We start from the raw sequence: 21,955 nt of genomic DNA on the forward strand, positions 1-21,955 counted from the left end.
TAGGCAATCTGGTACACAGTAGATCAAGGATTAGATGGCCCAGTTTTTGGAGCAGCTGATTCATGGAATGGTGTTGGTATTTTCTTTGACTCCTTTGACAATGATGGAAAGGTATGGCTAAATTCAAGTGACTATTTCACAGACAAAAAAGCAATTACTAAAGAAGTAAAATATTTTTGTAAACATGCATTCACTGCATTTGGCAGTTGAGTGTACCATTCAACAGTATTTGTAAAGAAATGAAATGCGAACAAAAGTAAGCCATATAGGCCATCAAACCTGCTCTGCTGGACAGAAAGCTAACAAGGGGGCTCCTCCAATTCTCCGTCCCTGCAATATCCCTGATTCTTTTGACCCAAAATAATACCATTCAGTCTTAAAGGAACTTTGTTCAACAGCATTTTTTTTTGTTACTACAACAATGAGATTTATGCATATATCTAGCTTCTCGAATCTTCAAATGCATCACATTGCAAGCCCTAGTGTAACTCTCAGCACAGTCCTAATAAATGATTTTCAATAGCAGAGTCACATCTAATGGTGGATATTCTTTTCTGAGACTGGCAAGCACAGACTGGTTGAACGCTAGCAGCATGGGAAGTGGCACTGACACTCCAGTTCATGTTGGATGGTTGAACACGCTCTACTCCTATTTCTGGTGTAGTTAGTGTTGTGAATAGAGTTCTAGATGTCAATGATCCTTCACCCACAGTTGCAGAATCTGTCTTTATTGTGTGCCACAATGTATATAATTCTATTGTCTCATATCACTAGATTTGACTCGTAATCATAGAATAGAATCCCTACAGTGTGGAAACAGGCCCTTTGGCTCAATCAGGCCCCACTGACTTTCAGAGCATCCCACCCAGACCCATCCCCCTGTAACCCACCTAATCTACACATTACGGACAAGCTAGCATGGCCAATCCACCTAGCCTACGCATGTTTGGACTGTGGGAGGAAACTGGTGCACCTGAAGGAAACCCACGCAGACACTGGGAGAATGTGCAGACTCCTCACGGACAGTCGCCCGAGGTTGGAATTGAACCTGGGTCCGTGGTATTCATAGAGCATAGAACAGCACAGCACAGGCCCTTTGGCCCATGATGTTTGTCCCTGGTGCTGTGAGGCAGCAGCGCTAACCACTGAGCCACCATGCTGCCCCAGTATTTAAGTTGTGAAGATTTGTTTTTGATTTAATTTTTAAATATTTGCTGTAATAATTTTATGCTTTACATTTAAGATTTTAAGCCAGCGCTAAAATGTTTAACAGTGGGTAAAAGACTTTCTTTTGAATATTAAAAACATTGATTAACAATTATTTTAATTATGGTGAAAGGCTGATGTAAAATCTCAAGTTTCACCAGTGCATCAAGGATGTTGTCTATTTGTTATTTTTATTTTGATCACCACAGTTTGAGATTTGCAGTTGTGTTGAAATTTTATACAATAAGGAAAATTAACCTGAAAGTTTATTTTTGATTTGCAGAAGAATAACCCGGTAGTACTTGTTGTTGGAAATAATGGGCAATATCTCTATGATCATCAAAAGTAAGTATTTAAAGTAATTTCTGCAACGTTTTAACATGAATGTCGATTCTGTTTTGACTGAAGCGTGTTATTTGGTGAGGATTGAGGATGGCTGTTGGTTATCTGACATTGATGCGCTTGAAGCTGAATGCCTAAGATAGCATGCGTTCATTGAACATGCAGCACAGTACAAGTCCTTCGGCCCATGATGTTGTGCTGACCTATTATCCTACCGAGATCAAACTACCCTGCATATCCTACATTGTATTACCACCTGTGTGCCTATCCAAGAGTCGCTTAAAAGTTTCTAAAGTATCTAACTCCACTACCACTGCCGGCAGCACATTGCACATGCCCACCAGTAGTTCCATTCATTAGTGTGCTTAGCTTACCTTTGCACAGTCTTTTCTGGAAAATCATGGTTTTGTACACTTGCTTATACAACTCAGAATTTATTTTAAAAGTTTGTCAGGAAAGAGAATATTGATGTGAACAAGTTTGACTACTTTACATGATCATGTTTAACTGTTGTCTGGTAAATGTCAAGGGGTTGAAGCAACCAGCATTGTTTGAGTTCTTATCTCAGACTTGAGTCCAAACCCTTTTGACTTTTTTAAACATGGATTTGTAGTCTAAATTGAAGCTGTAACATAATACTACTGGAGGACCTTCCCACCTGGTATCAATTGAGGACCCAAATAAGGACTATTTAAGGACCTCAGCAGTGTCACCAGGACTTGCACAGCAACAGGAGGGCCTGGCACCATGCAGAACTCCTAATAGCTTTTGCCCTGAATGCACCTTGTCTCCTTGGGAGTGATGGGCCCTTGCTCAAATGCAGTCAGTGTCTGATCAAGGGACTGGATGACATTATCTAGCTATGGATTGTCTGCTGGAAACCTCATTATCCCATGACCTTCCACGTTTACTTGCCTTTTTTGCCAGCAGCTACAGCCTCCTCTGCAATGTTGCTGAGCACAAGCTCTCCTGGCCTTTGTATGGGCAGAAAGTGGTACCAACTATATTAACAGGAAGGGCTGCTGGAAATTATCCTTATGATTTTTGTATATAGTTTAAATGGAGCTGCCTTTGGTCATTTTGCAGTGTTTGTAAGTGTGCAGCATGATGCATATTGTGAACTTGTCATGCTGTGGTTGCAAGTAAATTCAGAATTACACATGTCCCTTGAATTGAGTAGTATGTTGATTTGTGTTTCTTTCCAATTCATGTAGTAGTGAAATATCAATAAAAATCAAGAATGCTGTTCCTCTTTAGCATTGCACACCTAAGCTGTGAAAATTAATCCACACACTTGATTTCCTTTCAATTTAACTCTGCTCAGTGATTAATTGTGTGATTGGAAATGTAAACTGTTTATTGAATTGTAGGGAAAGATGATTGTTTTTAAAAATAGTTTTTTTACAATTTGGATTGTACGAAAATCAGCAAATTAAACTGAATACCTGAATATTTAATGCTCATAAACCAAAATGTAAGGAAATGCACGAAAGTTGACCTTATTTTTGATATGCTTGACTTCCGTTGTATTCTTGAAAAGAATTAGTTTATCACTTGTATTTTAACACTACAATAATTTACTTGCGTCTACAGTGACGGTGCAGCACAAGCATTGGGCTCTTGTCTGAGAGACTTTAGAAACAAGCCTTACCCCGTAAGAGCGAGAATTATCTACTACAAAAAAACACTTACGGTAAGCTTCTTATTTTGAACATATCAAAATGATTATTACCTTGGTTTTTCTGTTTTATATCAAAAAATCCACTTAACAGAAAGTTTGTGGGAAAACAATGGCAAATGACAACATCAAACGGTTTGTGGAAATAGCTTATTAGATCTTGTGATTTTTGGTACAAGACTAGCTCTTATAGCTATTTAAGCATTAATCTCACAGCTTGTTTCATATTTCTGTTTATTTTATGTATTTAGTTGGCTATATTTTTCCTACTCATTTGGTACTTACTGGTCTGTTTTATTTGATTCCATTGCTTCTCCTGATTTGGTACAATTTGCAAAGTTAGATTGATTTTTCTGAAACTGAGTTCTATGAAAAACACAGTAATGGTACTTGGATGAAACCTTGGGGCAAAGTGCTCTAACTTTTAAAAACCTGCCCTCATTCTGCCACAATATCAAGTTCTCAGTTGACACCATTTGTTCTGGGATCCCTACTGATTCCTGGTATGGCAGGACTGATGTATGAAGAGAGACTGAATCTGGACTATATCAGGACTGAAGTTTAGAAGAATGACGCCCTCTCATTCACTTTCTCTGTTTATGCCCCACCTCCTCTTTCTCTTAGTTGCAAATTTATTTGCCGTGTTTTTGCTCATTCAAAACATCAGGACCACAGCATCACAATCATGTTGTCCTCAACAACACTGTACAGTTGTAGCAAGATTTTGTTATTTTTAATCTCCAGTCCCATCAAGGCCAAAATTCCATTTGCTGTCGTAATTACTTGCTGCACCTATATGCTAACGTTTTATTTTGAGCATAACAACACCCCTAGATCCTTTTGTACTGCGCTTTCTCTCCATATAAATAATGAGCTATCTTTTTCATTCTTCCTACTAAAGTGCAAGACCATACCCTTTTTCTACAGGTTAGAATAACGAACCTAGAAACGGCACAGCACAGAAAGGAGTCATTCAGTACATCTTTTCCATGCCGACTCAGACACCCAGATGTCTTTTCTAATCCCATTTTCCTGCACACAGCTCTTAGCCCTGCAGCTTTCAGCACTTAGTGCAGATCCAGGTACTTCTTAGGGTCTCTGCCCCTTGCACCAACTCGGGCAGCAGATTCCAGACACCCACTACCCGCTGCATGAAAAGATTTTTTCCCCAGTCCCCTTTAATTCCTCTGCCACTGGGTTTTTGAGTCATAGATTCAAACTCCTGGTTTTGGAATTTTCCACCAAGGAAAAAGGTTCCTCCTGTCCCGCTATCTCTTCCTCCCTCACAATTTCGTATAAGTCAATCATGTCTCCCCTCTTTGTTCTAAGTGGGGGGGAGAAAAACCTCAACCTCAACCTCAACCTCAACCTCAACCTCACCAATCTCTCCTCATAGTTGCAATTGTCCAGCACTGGCAACTTTCTAGTAAATATCCTCTGCATGCTTGCCAGAGCAATTCTTGGATCATAGAATCCCTACAGTGCAGTTAGAGGCCATTCAGCCCATCAAGTATGCACCAACCCTGTGTAGACACTCGCCCCCAACCCCACAGTATCCCTGTTACCCCATGGGTGGAGAGTGTCAGGTTCCTTGGAGTAATGATAACTGACAACATACCCTGGACTTCACATGTTGATGTGACAGTCAAGAAGGCACAACAATGCCTCTTCTTCCTGAGGTGGCTTAGGAAATTTGGCATATCCATAAGGACCATCACCAACTTCTACAGTTATACTATTGAAAGCATACTGTCCAGATGCATAATGGCCTGGTCTGGCAACTGCTGTGCCCAGGACCGTAAGAAACTACAGAAGGTGGTGTGCACAGCCAGATCATCATGGAAACCAACCTTCCATTTATGGACCCTATTTACATGGTTCACTGCCATGGAAAGGCTGCCAACATCATCAAAGACTCATCGTAGCCCGGTAATGATCTCCTACAACCCTTTTTTTTGTCAGGCAGCAGATAAAGAAGCATGAACACATTCACGAGCAGGTTCAGGAATAGCTTCTTCCCAGCCATATTTAGATTGATGAATGGACTCTCAAGCCTCAAATAATGCTGATTTGACTAATGATGATCTAACTATTTAAGTCTTTTTGATCTGTACATCCATGCTTACTATTATCTGCCTGCACTACTCGTAAACAAAGCATTTCACTGTACTTCAGTGCACATGACAATAAATCAATCAATCAATCAATTTACCACAGCTAATCCACCAAGCCTGCTCATCCCCGGACACTACAGAGCAACTTAGTATGGCCAATCTACCTAACCTGCCCATTTTGGACTGTTGGAAGAAACCACAGCACCCGGACACAACCCGTGCAGTTTCCGGGAGAACGTGCAAACTCCATACAGACCGTCACACAAGCCTGCGATCGAACCCGGGTCCCTGATCCTGTGAGGCAACAATGCTAACCAGAACTGTGTACAAAATCAGTTGAGGCCCCCACTGGCACTAAAGGTGTTTCGTCATTTAATATATCTACTTTTGTATTCTATACCTTTGCCAATGAAGGAGTGTGTTCCGTATGCCTTCTTTATAACCTTCTGTACCTCCACTGTTACCTTTAGGGATCTGTGTACTTACATACCACATCATCAACCCCTCAGTATATTTTCAATAGTTGTGTATTCCCTTTTACTGTTTAATCTCCCTAAGTGTATTACCTCACATTTCGAAGAATTGAGCTCCACTTTCCTGCCCACTCCATCGACCCATCTATATCAATTTGGAACCTACAGCTATCCTCTACACTAACCACTAGTTGGCAAACTTTTCTTTCGTCAACACATTTTCCAACTGTGTCCCCCATGTTCAAGTCCAGATCATTCATGTATGAAACAAACAGCAGGGATCCTAACAGTGAGCCCTGCAGAACACCATTTTAAAAAGCTTTCCATTCGCAAGGGCAGCCTCAACCATTATCCTTTGTTGCCTGTTACTAAGTCAACTGTGGATTCAGTTTGACACATTATCCTGTTTCCGATGTGCTTTTACTTTTTTGACTAGCCTGCCATGTGGGACTTGTCAAATGCATGACTAAAGTCCATGTGGAGAACATCCACTTCAGTACCCTCATTGATCGTCCTTGCCACTTTCTCAAAGAACGTAATCAAATTTGTAAGGCATGACCTTCCGTTAAACAAAGCCATGCTAAATATCCCTGACTAGTCCATGCCTGTCAAAGTGATAGTTCATCTAATTCCCCTCAGTATTGATTCCAACAATTTGCCCACCACTGAGTTCAGACTGACTGGCCTATAATAGTTTGACATTTCCTTTTTATCCTTTTTAAAGAACAGAACTATATTTTACATTCCTCCAGTCCTCTGGCATCTTATCTGTGTCTAGTGAAGATTGGAAAATAATCCTGTTACAATTATTCCAACGCCTCTAACACTTACTCTTTTGTTTTGATTATTCTGTCCTATACTTTACACTGCTCCTCTTCTACATCATTCCTTTTCTTTTATGGTTGTGCAGTCAAAAAGATGTATTTAAAATCCTTTCTGTATCCTCTGCATCATCACAAAAGTTTCTTTCCCTATCTCTGATAGGTCCCACTTTTTCTTTAACTGCCTTTTTGCTGTTTCTAGTCTGCTAAAACATCTTTGGGCTTTCCTTATCTTGCTTGTTAGTATTTTTTCATGCCCTCTGCTTAATTTTGTTGTTTTAACTTGATCCCTGTCCTTTTTATAGTGTGCAGGTTAGGTGGATAGTTTAGCATAGCAAATCCATAGTGTTCAGGGATGACCAGGTTAAGTGGATTGGCCATAGGAAATGGAGTTGTAGGGATACAGTGTGGGGAATAGTCTGGGTGGGATGCTTTTTGGAGAGTCAGTGTGGACTCAGTAAACCAAATGGCCTGGTTCCACATTGTGGGGATTCTACGATTCATCTCGGCTGTCTTTTTTTCTTTCATCTTTAACAGGATGAGGGCATTGCTGGCTAGGCAGCATTTATTGCCCATCCCTAATTGCCCAGAGGCCAGTTGAGAGTCAACCACATTGTCATGGATCTGGAGCCACATGTAGGCCAGACCAAATAAGGATGGCAGTTTCCTTCCCTAAAGGGCATTAGTGAACCAGTTGGGTTTTTTTTCTGACAATCGCCAATGGATTCATGTTCATGATTAGATTCTTATTGCCAGGTAACACAGACCTGCTGTGTTGATTTTTTTGGGGTTTTTTTGTGACTGCCGTAAGCTTTCTTTTCCTGTTTAGCTCTCCCTGTATGTTTTCTATGGGTGTTTGGATTTGTGCCATTCCTATTTTTGAAGTGACATGTCTGTTTTGTGCCCTAAATATCTCACTTTTTAGTGTACCCCACTGGTTTACCACTGATCTATCCTTTAGCAGTCCTGTCCAACCCACCTCAGCCAAATCACTTGCCTGTTTTGAAAAATTTGCGCCCCCCCCCCCCCCCCCCCCCGGTTATAAACCTTTTCTCCTGATTATCTCTGTCCTTTTCCATAATAATACTAAATCAAATCGAATTGTGGGCACTATCTCCGAAACGGTCGCCCACCGTCACTTCACCCACTTGCCCATCTTCATTACGCAAAACAAAATCTAGAATGGTGCCACCTGTCATGATTTTTTACAACAAATTCCTGGCCACAGTACGTGAGATTTTTTTTTAAACCCTCAATGCCCTTTATATTGTTTGAAACCCAGTTGATATTGGGATAGTTAAAGTCTCCTGCTGTTAGCACCCTCTTACTCCTACGGGCAGAAATTTGCCTTTGTATATGTTCTTCTCTCTCCCTCTCACTACTTGGGTCTCTGTAGTATACTCCTAGTAGTGTAACTACTCCAGAGCTCAACCAATAACACCTCATCTGTTAGCCCATTTAGTATATCATCCCGGCTCACAACTGTATAATTGATTCTTTAAGCAATATTACTCTCTCCCCTCCTTTTCTTGTCATTCACTCTATTCCTTTAGCCAGGTTTCCTTTATATCAACAAGATCATGCTGCCATTTGTCTGTCTATGGTGTTAGTTCATCAGCCTTATTTGTAATGCTCCTTGCATTGAAATATAATCAGCTCAACCCTGTCAGTATTCTGTGTTGGATATTTTTAATCCGTGTTTCCTTTGTCTTTCCAAGTTGCTGACTACATCACTGACTAATGTTCTTCCTCATGTTTCCTGATCTGAATCTGAGCCTTACTTTGATTCGCATCCGCCTGCCAAACTAGTTTAAAACCTCACCTTCGGAACTGGCAAAAGATCCCGTAGGATATTTGTCCCGGCTCTGGCTAGGTGCAACCCATCAGGCATGTGCAGACCCCTCTTTTCCTAGAAACCATTCCAATGTCTCAAGAATCTAAACTGCTCCCTGGAATGCCATTTCTTCAGCCATACGTTCATCTGACGTATTCTGTTATTCCTGCTGTCACTAGCGTGTGGCACTCGCAGTAATCCTGAGATTTCTGCATTTCAATTTGTGTTCTTACTTCCTGTGTTCACCTTTCAGGTCCTCATCCCTCACGTATCGAAGACCTAGGGAAACAATGTGCACCATGACCACTGGCTGTTCATCCCTCCACTCCAGAATGTCCTGAAGCTGCTCTGTAACATCCCTGACCCTAGCACCAGGAAGACATTTCATCCTGGATTCACGTCTGTGGCCACAGAAGTCTGTACAGCTTATTATTAAATCCCCTAACACTATAACTGTACGCTCATTTTCCCTCCCCATCTGTGCAGCAGAGCCACCCATGGTGCCACGAAATTAGCTGCTGCTTCTTTCCCGAAAGAGGCCTTTACCCCCCTGACCTCCCAACAATACCTAAAGCCATACATCCGTTTGAGAGAGGGGTGACCACACGGTACTCCTGTGCTTTCTTGATGAGCTTTTTACTTTGATGGTCACCTGTTCCTTTTCTGCCTGTGTAATCTTCACTTGCAGTGTGATCACTTCACTAAACGTGATGTGACATACTCAGCATCGCTGATGCTCCACAGTGAGTCCACTTTCAGTTCCAGCTCCAGAAAGCAGTTGGCCCGTAGCTGCAGCTGGACACGCTTCTTGCACATGTTATCAGAAACACTAGAACTGTCCCTTATTTCCCACATTGTACATGAGGAGTACACCAGGGGTCTGAGGTCTCCTGTCATGACTTCTCTCGAGGTTAAGCTAGTTGTACCTTTTAAGAGAATTTAATTAAGCTAGTCCCCTACCTCAACTACCATAATTCATTCATTCTTCAAACTCCAACTCCTATACTTGCCTTAATTACACCCTCTTTTTGGAAGGACTCCATTCCATACTCCCAGTTTCTCAGTTTCTGTTGCATCTGTTTCTGACACATTTACCCAACTGAGGACTCCATTGTTCCAAACTGATGCCACTCAAATCAGGTACTGCAGATGTGAATCGGTCAAATGATTTCTAGTCCTAGTAGCTTACGATAGTCATGCAAAATGATGTTAAAGTGGGCAACGTTAAAACCAGGGTCCTTGTATTTCCTTGTTTTAAATACTTGAAACTGTCGAATTGTGTTGGGTTTAACCACATCATTCTGTTATGAATGTCATAGTTTCCAATCTATCTTTTACGTTTTCGGGGTCAAAAATTAAGTTCTGGATCAAAAATAAGAACCGTCTGTTATGGCTTATCTTGTATAGTTTAACTCATGTTATTTTCATGGGACATCATTCCTCATAAAGAAATAACACTGTGTGAGAACAAATTGCTGTAGCTCTCCTCATGTTGACTGTAGTGAACCATTTCATTTACTGTGAATTTTATACTATTTGAATGTTCCTCTCTTGGTTTTTAAAGATAACCACTTATGTACAGGACCAGTGAGAACCCCTGTAAATAGTCTACCATAGCCAAAATCTGTACTAGATATTGTAGGTACCAATTGACTCATCATGACCCCTCCAATTTATTTTCTTTTCAAAATGCCAACATTTGAGTGACCCATGGACTGCAGCAGTTCAAAAGACAGCTTACCATCACTTTTAAGGCATTTAGGGATGTGCAATAATCTTCAGTCTGGGGACAATTGCCTCCTATTGACTTGCTCTTCCTTGTCTCGCCAAATTACTGAAATGGTCAATTTTTTTATTGGGCATATAATACACATCTGTCAACAGGGTTTGTTTCATCAATGAAATTCATTACTTATTCTGGAAATAGGACGACTTTAACAAATGTGTAAAGTCTGTTAAAACACGGTCGGAAATAATAAAGTGTACACACCCTTCTAAATAAACCCACGATACAAGACAATTCATGAAAAAATAAAGAATTTAATCTCTGCAGAACATTTTTCAAACACATCCTGATGTCAATAATAATTAGATTTTGAGGAAGGTAGGATAAGGTGTGAAGTGTTCAAGATGGCTTTCAGTCAGCATCCTGGCACGTGTAAATTGTTATCAGCAAATGCAGGAACTTGTCACTGGGACATTCAAAAACAGTTAATTTCAGTTTTTGCAAGCTTTATTAGGCGAACAGTCTAATCAGGATTTTGCACTCCTCAGGAGCCTGAAAACTTTGAGAGTGGCAGGATTAGCTGGGTACTTCTCTCTTACAGCAGTCTGAATCCTAACTGAACAAAAAAAAAGCCCAAAATAAAGCCAAAAAGCCCATGCCCGTGATTTCCAATAAGCCCAGCAGTTCCATAAACTAGGATGTTTTAGAAATCACAACATTTAAATTGACTAATAAGCGGTTTTGGGGATGGGGAGGGGGGAAGAAGGGAAGAATAGGTTCAGGTATTCAAATATACCAATGTCCACTATTCTTCATGAGCCCTCAAATAAATTATGTAGGGTCTTCAGCATTATGTGTGTATAATGCATTATATTTTTGGTGTTAAATTGTATTCTGAAGATCTCTCATTTAATTAAGAAGGAAGCATATTATCCTCGACTTGTCCATGTTCCATTGGCAAGCAAGATAATCTTTATTCAGTCTCATTAACAGCATATATTATCAAGTATGAAAAGAAAGTATAGCCAATCTGTTAAAATTTAACCAAAACAAACCTAGGCCGCTGTTGTACATAGTCATGAGAATCTTAAACAGCCACTCAAAACATATGTCCTGATCTTCTGTTGTAGGTTATGCTACATAATGGCTTTACTCCAAATAATGATGATTATGAGCTTTGTGCCAGAGTAGAAAATATGATGCTTCCACCTGAGGGTTATTTTGGAATCTCTGCAGCGACTGGAGGTCTTGCAGGTGAGCTTCTAGCAAAACATAATATGCTTTTTTTTTAAAGCTTGCAGAAAAGTTTGCTTTAAGCTGTAAATTAGCTCATTACAGACTTCACAATTGAACTTTCACATTAAAGCATGTTGATTTGTTTTGACAGATGATCATGATGTTTTGTCCTTTCTGACATTCAGACTTTTGGAACCTGGCAAACCAGTGGTAAGATTCAAAATGAGCATTAATTGAAAAAAGCTGCATGACGAATACAAACAGTGCAACAGCATTCTAGCTGAAAAGACAGAATATGGGTTACTTCTCAAGTTGTAATAAATTGAAGGAGATTGGGAAGACTGAAAACGAGCACATTTTGGCAACTTGCTTATAGAGGATTATTTTTCGCTAAAAACAGGTTTAATACAAATTAAGGTACAGCCACCTTTTGCTTGAAACATGTATATATTTGGTTTATTTTTAAAAATTGTGACTTTAATGTAAACATGGAAATTAGGAGGACGAACAGACCATTCCGTCCATCAGACCTGCTTTGCCATTCATTATGGCTCGTTACCCAATACATATGCTGCTCCTCATGTCCTTTGCCTTTAGCACTAAGAACTATATCTAACTCGTTCTAGGAAACATTTTGATGTTTTGGCCACGAAGTGGTTGAGGTCAAAAATTCAGAAGGCTCACCACTCTCTGGATGAAGAAATTTCTTCTCAACTCTATCCCAAATGGCCTACTGTGCACCCTTTAAGTCTGGCCTCTGGTTCTGGACTGCCTGGTCATCAGGAACATACTTCATGCATTTTACTGTGTCTAGATCAGTTGTGATTTTCTGTTTGAGATTCCCCCCGCCTCCACAGCCCCATCTTCTAAACTCCAGTGAACATAGTCCAGTCCGTTTTCATAAATCAGCCCTGCCATCCCATCTGATAAACCTTTGTTGCAAATTCCACAACCAGAACATCTGTCCTAGTGAGACCAAAATTGCACATAATACCTAAGGTCTTAGGTGAGACCACAACTGTACAAATGTAGCAGGACACCACTGCTGCTGTTTTGAAACCCTCTTGCTATCAAAGACAAGCATTTGCCACCGATATCTGCATGCTTCCTTTCAGCAACTGGTACACAAGGACAGCCAGGTGTTGTTGTATCTCCCCCACTTTGCCAATCTGTTGCCTGTCAGGTAATCTGCCTTCTTGTATTTCCTGCCATATTTAACAATTTTGCATTTATTGACATTATACTTCATCCACCATGCATCTGATTACTCACTTGACTTATCCAAATCACACTGAAGCATCTCTGCATCCTTCTCACTATTCTCTTTTTCACACAGCCTTGTGTTGTGGAAATGAATGTTTATTTCCTCATTCTAAACCATTAATAATATTCAGTGTCTAGCAAATTAAATTTAATGAATTGCTTAAATGATTATCTAATTGTACTTCATTTACAAAAGTAAACCATTTTAAGTAATAAATTGCTTGACCTTTGGAATTGTCTATGAAATATTACAGTAATGGACTTTGAAGCATTATTACCTTCCAAATGATTTTTTTTGTTTCTATCCTAATTTTGTTTCAAAGTCATTTTCACTTATTCTGATTTTCTTAATTGTTATCGTCTCAGTGCTAGTAATGTTTTGAATGGGAGGGACGGCATGTTTAACTGTTTACTGGAAATAAGTGTTGAAGGGAAGTGTAGCACCTGCTGAAACCATTCAATTAAAAACAAAGAACTGCTGATGTGGAAATCAGAAACACAGGCAGAAATTGCTGGAAAAGTTCAGGTCTGGTGGCATGGAGAGAAATCAAAATTATGTTTGGGGTCCAGTGACCCTTCCTCAGAACTGTTGGGTAGCTAGGAAAAGATAGTTGTTTATGCAAAGTTGCTGCCAGACTGGCTGAGCTTTTCCAGCAATTTCATCTTTTGTTCCTGGAATAAATTGGTTCGTATTTGTTGCTGGATCTTGTAAACTGGAAACAAATAATCTTCCAGGATCAGAGAGACAGGAATCAGCTATGACAGCAAAGAATCTGGCTGAAATCTCATGCTCTGATTTAAGGAGACCGAATACATGAAGAGTTAAAATGAGGCTGGAAGATTTTCCTAGCTTTAATCAGAGGGAGAGATTTTAAAGAAAATGCGTAATGTCAAAATTCTGGACTTAAAAGTTTTTAGACTGGGAAAGTAAAACCCTCAAGAGTGAAGAACCAATTTAGACTGAGTGTGGGGAAAATTGGATATCAACTTAAATAACAGTGTAAAATATTCCTGAGTTTTATTTTACAGTATATATTGCTTCCAAAAGGTGTTTAGTCAGTCGAGTCTTTTAGCCTGACAGGTAAATCTTAAAACATATAAATGTAAAACAACTTATCCTTTCAGTTAGCAGTGGAAGTTTAAAGTTTTATTAGACATTTTCCAATCAACATGGTCAGATTTCACTTTTTTTTATTCACTTGTGGGATGTGGGCTTTGCTGCCTCACCAGCATTTATTGCATCCTTAGAGGCCCTTGAGAAGTTGGTGGTAAGCTGCTGCCTTGAACTACTGCAGTCCAGGCTCCTGCACATGAACCCACAATGACTTTAGGGATGAAATGTCGGGAGTTTGACCCGATGACAGTGAGGGAACGGCAGTTATATTTCTAAATCTGGATGGTGAGTGACTTTGAGGGGAACTTGCAGGTTATGATGTTCCCATCTGCTGCCCTTGTCCTTCTAGATGGATATGGCCATAAGTTTGGAAGGTACTGTCTAAGGATGTTTGGTGAAATTCTACAGTTCAACTTATAGATCAGAGACAGTACACAATGTTGCTACTGAGTGTTGGTGATGGAGGGAACGGGTTCTTGTGGATGTGGTGCCAAGTGAGTTGCTTTGTCCTGAATGGTGTTAAGCTTCTTGAGTGTTGTTACTACTGCACCCATGCAGGGCAAGCAGGGGAGTATTCTATCACACTGTTGTCTTATGCCTTGGAGGTGGTGGACAGGCTTTGGGGAATCAGGAGATGGCTTACTCGCTGCAGTATTCCTAGCCTCTGATGTTTGATTGTAGCTATCTTGTAAGTAAATGGCTAGTCCAGTTCAGTTTCTAACCAATGTTAACTCCCAAGATGTTGATAAGGGGGATTTATAGATGGTAACACTATTGCATGTAAAAGGGTAGTGGTTAGATTGTCTTCTACTGGGGGAGGTCAAACTCCTAAAGATAGTCGGGCCTCTAGACCAAGTGGGATTTGAATTCAAGATTCCTTGCTCAGAGGTAAGGACATTACCATAGTTCCTCAAGAGCCTTTTTTGTTTCAAAGTTACCACTCACTATGGAGATCTTACTGATTTTAGTAATTGAGATACTGAGCAGTAAAATTGAAGAATAATGGCTTCTTGAACATAGTAGTCAGCTGCAGAATTGAGGCATGAAATTAGAGTGCTATTTATTAACTATGCTACCATGTACTATTTGACTAAGCTGTACATTCTCAAATTTGCACAAGTTGTTTTATGCTAAAAACATTGATGGAGAGATTGCAGCTGACCTGACCTCAATATTCAAGGCTGCCCAAGTATGAATTCCATGCCAGCATACTTAATATATGAATGTATGCTGCAGCAACTATGTTGTGGAAAACAGATAATACAATGATCCAAGTTTTTCTTAATTAATACAAGAAAAATAATGATTCTTCATTGTTTTTTAAATTTATAGTGAGTATAGCTCTAGCCAGCAATGGTATGTGTCCTTTAAAGTCTGGAATTTCATATTAATTGCTTGGATAAAATCAATGCAGCAGTGTACTACGGGAACGTTCCTGTATTTGGCACATAATAATTGGACTTTACTGTCTAATAATCCTTTTGAATATTGGTGTCTGTACTTTGATTTTTTTTTGGAAACCAAATTTAGTGATTCAATCTCGGGCAATAGGAATTGTCAGAGCATTTGTTTGCTGCATTTTCACAAAACATTTTGTGTGACCAGGAGGGAAATATTAAATGTGATTATAATGTGACATCTGATCTGTTGGGCAGTCACGGGGTCTTATAAGAACATTAGAATTTTGTCTTCAAATAATGGACTGCTAACAATGGCTAAATAAATTTCTCCATCTAGAGTTAACACCACATGTCTGAATTCAAACTTTTATTTTCCTCCATCTATCTTCCCCAATGTTAACAACTTATTCCAAGGCCTTATTCCTCACTGCTAGCAATGCTTACCTAAGTACAAATCGACAAAATCTACCCTATTCAAGCCCATTATACCACTGCACTACTTCCTCAGTTGAGGTCAGCTGGCTGAGCAGACTGTAAATTAAACTGGGGTTGTCTTTTTACAGGTGTGATTTGATACACTACCACATTTATTTAGTTATCAAACCATGGTTATGGCTATTTGTCTAATGCGCATTCTTATACTTTGTACCCATTTGCAGAACTGTGGAACTGTTGTTCCTCTGTAGAGTTGCAGTGGCGATGTAATTAATCTAATAAGTAACTTAACTAGTGTGATTTTTAGATTAATGTCCGTAAATTACACTGTAAAGTGTAAGTAATTTTTGATACCTGATTATAGGAGCCTGCTGATGCAACAATTCCCCAAGAAGAAAAAGAGAAATATCGAGAGGAATATGAAAATTTCCAACAGGAACTTGATAAAAAAAAAGAAGAATTTCAAAAAGATCATCCTGATATGCAAGGCGAAGCAGGTTGAAAGACAATTTTTGTTTTTAAAAGAAAGCAATCTGTTTGGTTCGACGTTGATAAACTGCTGGGTTTTGTTACCTTGTCGTTTATAGTTGAATGAAATGTTTTTAATTTTAATGTGAATTTTTTTTTTCCTAACGCAGAGATAGCTGAGGGAGTTGAGTTTTTGGTCCCTGATTAGTACGATAGTATTTATTGGAAATTTCAATGCATAACTTGCATCACTAAATAAGGCCATCTGATCGCCATCCTTCAAGTGTATGTCAGAGAATTGTATTGAGTGTTACCATTTTATTTCAACAGTTTCAGAAATCTAAAATACTTGCACTTGCACCACACCATGATCTTGATTCTATTCATAATTGTGTGGAGGTGCTAGTGTTGGACTGGGGTTGACAATGTCAGAAGTAACACAACACTAGACTGTGGTCCAACAGATTTATTTGAAATTGCAAGGTTTTGGAGCATTGCTCCTTTGCCAGTTGAAGTCAGCACAAAAGCTTGCAATTTCAAATAAACCTGTTAGACTATGACCTACTATCATGTGACTTCTGACCACAAACGTCATAGAGCTCAACCTAAACTCAAAGTATTGTAATACAATGCTTATAAAGTTACTAAGCAATTTGAATGTCATTATCTGATTGACCATTGATAATTACTTAATGATATTATCGGTGAGTATTCTCAAGTTTTTTGATCAAAAGGCAATATCAAGTTCCTGCCAAATTGTGTCTTTCCTTATGTTCACAGATTTCTGGAGAGAGAGTGATGAGAATGGCTGAGCATTTTTATATTCCTCTTTAACTCTGTTCAATATGACACAAATTGAAATGGCCCTATTACAAGGCTAGCTAAAAGCTACTGACTGCACAGAACAGGGAATTAATCTGGAAACTACTCGCTTTGTATGATACAGTTTCATACTGAAAACTATTATAGCCATAGGAAAAGCCTCCAAGGAAATTTCTTGAAAGGATTCAGATTCTCATTTGGTAGCCAGTTGACAATCAGTTCCTGTTTATGAATGTAGAACTTCAATCTACTGGTTCATAAAGTGATGTTAGGTTCCTGTTGAAATGTTTCTATTTGTAAAAGAGATTTTTAAACTGTATTTAAATATGAAATATGATTTTTTTTTACAATCCTGAGAGTTAACTTTGTTTTTATGCCAAGGAACCTAATTGCAAAGAGCATATAACTGTGATTTAGGAACATGCTGTCCATTAATTTTCTAATCATTTAAAATAGTTGGACAAACTTTGGCATTTGCATTCCCAAACTGAAAGTTTCCCCACTGGGTATGTTTTGTAGTGAATGTAAATCATTATGCAAATGGAAAATAGTTGGTAAATTGAAGTATATGGAATACAACCAAAGTATATTTTATATTTTTGTAGCTGACTTATTTGAAACTGTAAATGAGCGAGAATTGAGACAAATCTTTGAAGGTCAGAATCGCATCCACCTTGAAATCAAACAGTTAAACAAACAACTCGACATGATTCTGGATGAACAAAGGAGGTATGTCTCCTTAGTGACAGAGGAAATGGCAAAGAGGGGGACTAATACAGCACCACAGGCAGGACAGGTATGTACTGCAGTATATGGCTCTGGGTTATTGTTTTACAGTTTAGTATGTTGTTCTCCACATTCCTAATTTTGGAGGAGATCAGAGGCTGAGAGGTAAACTATCGACAGTGAATCAATGATAGCACTCATGCAAAGTTGTTTCACTTGTCCCTTGTGGGTATCAGGCTGGAAAAAAAACCTACCTTCTGTGCCCACAACTTGTGGCATTATAAACAGGGCAGCGTACAAAAATAGCTGATAACTTGAAGAGACCCCAGGGACAGAAGTAAGGAGAAAGTGCTGGGGAAGCTGAAAGGTCTGAAGGTGGATAAATAGCCTGAACCCGATGGACTATACTCCAGAGTTTTGAAGGAGGTAACTGTGGAGATTGTGGAATCTTTGGTAATCTTTCAAGAATCATTGAAGTCAGTCAGGGAGTACAAAATTATGCAAATATTCTCTGTTGTGTTTACATACTACTTCCTATTTCAGTGTTTTAGTGTAATGAGTGAGTCGGGAAATAAGCTATTCAAGTGTACCTGTTAAAAGAATTTAAATTTTGCCTTTCCTTTGTTTTTAAATTTTGAGTTCATCTCTCTCTACTGCTCCCCTTCATAGCATTGAAGAAATTATCATGTTTAATTCAGCAGGCATTGGGTGAAGCTTTTCCTGCTGTTGCTAATCAATGTGTTTTAACCCTCAATTTGATGAATCGTTGGCAAGATATTTCCATTTAGAGACACAATAGCTTTGAAATAATGGTACGGTGACTCAGTGGTTAGCACTGCAGCCTCACAGCGCCAGGGACCCAGGTTCGATTCCAGCCTCGGATAACTGTCTGTGCGGAGTTTGCACGTTCTCCCTGTGTCTGCGTGGGTTTCTTCCAGGTGCTCCGGTTTCCTCCCACAGTCCAAAGATGTGCGGGCTAGGTGGATTGGCCATGCTAAATTGCCCATAGTGTTCAGGGGTGTGTGAGTTATAGGGGGATGGGTCTGGGTGGGATGCTGCAACGGGTGGTGTGGACTTGTTGGGCCGAAGGGCCTGTTTCCACACTGTAGGGAATCTAATCTAATCTAATCTAACTCGAATTCAGTGTACATTGAATCTTTGTGAACATTTTCTTGAGTGATGTCCATCAGTGCCAGTTTGAAACTAGAGTGAGGTTGAATCAAACTTCTCACTTAAATTTATTTATTCCTATAGTCCAGTTAAGATTCACTCTTATTTTTCTGACGATGCAGCATTTGTGTCATCTATGCGAAACAACTTTTCTACTATAATGATTTAAAGGAAGTTTAAAATTCCTTTGTAGATTTGACAAATTAGGAAGAAAACATCCCTGAAAAGTGTTTGTGTATTGTCTGTATAAATAAGCAATTCAATTCAGTAGCATACTTGGCAGAGTAGTTATTTAACACTTATTTATAAAGAAATAATAGTCTTTGTCTAGATTTATTTGCTGAAATGTTGTCATTCATAGTAAAATTTGGAACCTAGTTGCACACAGCCAACAAATAACATAGGGGTTTCAGGACAGAATTTCAGTAGATCTGAAGTTACAGGCTGTGGTTTAACTGGACTATGATATAGAGATATGATCTGATCCCTGTTCTGAAATGATGCAGCTTGTCCCTATTTCCATATTTCCATTGACTTTTCCCCATTTACATTTCTGATCAAAAATTCGACTAAATAGCCTGTTGACAGTGCTGCAGAGCCTCTAACTGGTGTGTGGGTGAAGTTAATAACAAACTTACATGTGAATCTCGCATTATTAGTGCAGCTGTGGTGTTTATAATAGGAATGTTGATATGTTCAGATGCAACAAAAGTGTTTGGTGAGAAACTGAGTTGAGAAAGTCATTTGGAGGTTCAGTATGTACTAATGGTAAAATATCAGAAGGAGGTCATTGCTACTTTGTTTAAGCTGCTATATGTACTATCTGTTCTGTTGCTTTGAACTTTTTTTTTTTCTTTTTCTTCTATTTCAGCTCCCTCCAGGCGAGCTTGACAATATTATAAGATACCAGCAAGAGGTGCTTCGGCATGTTGGTGAATTGAAGTGAGTGATAAATGGTTTCTTAAAAATAATTTTGATATAAAGCTTGTTTATTTCATTTTTAATTGTATTATGAGCCATTTAAATCTTGTGTTCAGAGATCCTACCTTATGTGCAGTGAGCTACTGAAGAAAGTGTTTTAATTTTTCAGAGCATTCAGAAGAATTTGAATATACAAGTTAAACATTTGTATTCTTGCAAATGTCCTGATGAGTGCAAAATGAAAAGCTATGACAAAATGTCCTACTTCTTGTTACGCTTTTAGCAACACTCAGAATTCTGTACTATCAAATAACTGTGTGTATATCTGTGTGTTGTATAGTCCCCAACCCTCCCAACTATCCACATTCTTTGGGTGGAGAAAGACGTTTCATCCTTGATCATAAACGTAACTCGACCTGTGGCCATAATAAAGGTCAGTAGATACTCTGAGGACAGTGACTCTTCCTGATTCGCCAAAACCTTTCCATGACGTCCACAGTCCAAATCAGGAAAGTGATGGAACAGTTCCCTACTTGCCTGAATTAGGGCAGCTTCGGCAGCACTCAAGAAACTTGACATCATCCAGAACTAAGCAGCACTGTTGTTTAGCACCACAACCAGGAATGGGGCATCATAGCTGCAATGGATAACAAGATGCATCGTAGCAATTTGCCAAGGCTTCTTTGATAGCACCCACTGAACTAATGATATGTACTCCCTATAATGACAAGAACAGCATGTAAACAGGAACACCGTTTGTTATGTTTGGCTCAAACCATATATCATCTTAACTGTGAATGAACTGCTATTCTTTCATTGACACTAGTCAAAACCACGAAGCTTACTTGCAGAACAGCACTATCTTTGTCGCTTGCATTGACTGTAGTAACCCAAAAAGCAGTGCACCACCACCTTTTTAAAGAGGTAGTAGGACTGGGTGGTAAATGTTGGCCTTACTGGTATCTACTTTTAAAATAATTAGACTCAACTTCCCAAAATGTTCTGGTGAAAGATCACCTGATTTGGAACATTAACTGTGCTTTCTTCCCACAGATGCTGCGAGACCACCTGAATTTCTCCAGCAATTTTTGTTTTTGTTTGTTGTATTATTTTAAACAAGAGTGGGAATCATTTTCTAATATAATCATTCATGTTCCCCCATTGATGAAAAGTTATGCAACTTCTGTGCACAATATTATAAATAATCAATTCAATCACCAAGGAAGTAAAAAGACCTTTTGAAAGAAGTGCCAATATTATCATTCATATTTTTGTGCGAATGCAGAGCATGTTTTGCAATTTGGCTCAAATTTCATGCAGCATGGTACAAATATTTGTATTGATATGAAAAGAGACATATTGTTGAAGCTTCTCATTTTGCACTCAGGACAGGTACATGAATTTCAAATTTCAAAGGGCACAATAGTTAAGAAAAAGGTGCTGAACTACTCATTTGTTGGTATGTCAACATTCATTGATCAAGGCCATTGAGAATGAGCCAAGGGACTTTTATCTCCAATACCTGTATTAATTTGAAAAAAAAAGGTGCCATGCATGCACCTCTTTCTTTTTCTTGCAGAGTTTAAGCCCCTGTTTATGAAAGCACATACCTTTTAACTAGGTCTTGTAATTAAAGCATTCCTACCTCTGGGCCAGAAGACTCAGGTTTGAATTGTGTGATAGAAGTTATTGGTCACAGAATGCACGCTTTGAGATGTGACTAAATAGGTCAATTGTCAGCATGCAAATGCTTCCTGCTGAGAGCAGGAGAATTTCCTCGTCAACTATCCGGCAGAAGGCACTGGCAAACCAGGAATTTTCGGCCACTCTAGATAATTCAAGAAGCGCTACCCAATTACAGTAACATAATTTACATTAGACTTATTCTGAATTTTGCAAGTGTTGGCACGTTGAGTACCATCCTTGATCTGCCTATTATGAACAGCTAAAAAGGCATAATGCTTGAGATAAACTGTGAGCCATCAGGGTGAATAGATGAGAACACGGTGTGAAGCTGGATGACCACGGCAGGCCAAGCAGCATCCAAGGAGCAGGAAAGGGTGAATAGATTGCTCGCAATGTATATTACATACTTCATTCTGTGTCTACATACTCATACCTAAAAAATGTTCTGTCTAGCTCCAAAGTTACTCTAAAAGGATGAGACATCCTCACTGTTTCAGCTAGCCTTTTCATGTTGCTACTG

General features: G+C 39.2%; 1 protein-coding gene across 2 annotated transcripts in view; it reads left to right on the forward strand.

Annotated features, from left to right (window-relative positions):
- The window catches only part of lman1 (lectin, mannose-binding, 1), a 71,096-nt gene that overhangs the window by 21,534 nt on the left and 27,607 nt on the right, over window positions 1-21,955 (forward strand). For both annotated transcript variants that reach the window (XM_048543537.2, XM_048543530.2), the window contains exons 3-10: window positions 4-111; window positions 1,490-1,551; window positions 3,142-3,241; window positions 11,325-11,448; window positions 11,582-11,640; window positions 16,007-16,139; window positions 17,538-17,728; window positions 19,700-19,770. In XM_048543537.2, coding sequence (XP_048399494.1) covers window positions 4-111; window positions 1,490-1,551; window positions 3,142-3,241; window positions 11,325-11,448; window positions 11,582-11,640; window positions 16,007-16,139; window positions 17,538-17,728; window positions 19,700-19,770 — 848 coding nt within the window. The remainder of the gene's footprint in view (window positions 1-3; window positions 112-1,489; window positions 1,552-3,141; window positions 3,242-11,324; window positions 11,449-11,581; window positions 11,641-16,006; window positions 16,140-17,537; window positions 17,729-19,699; window positions 19,771-21,955) is intronic.

Source organism: Stegostoma tigrinum, chromosome 1 (genome assembly GCF_030684315.1).
Source record: "Stegostoma tigrinum isolate sSteTig4 chromosome 1, sSteTig4.hap1, whole genome shotgun sequence".
Classification (NCBI taxonomy): domain Eukaryota; kingdom Metazoa; phylum Chordata; class Chondrichthyes; order Orectolobiformes; family Stegostomatidae; genus Stegostoma; species Stegostoma tigrinum.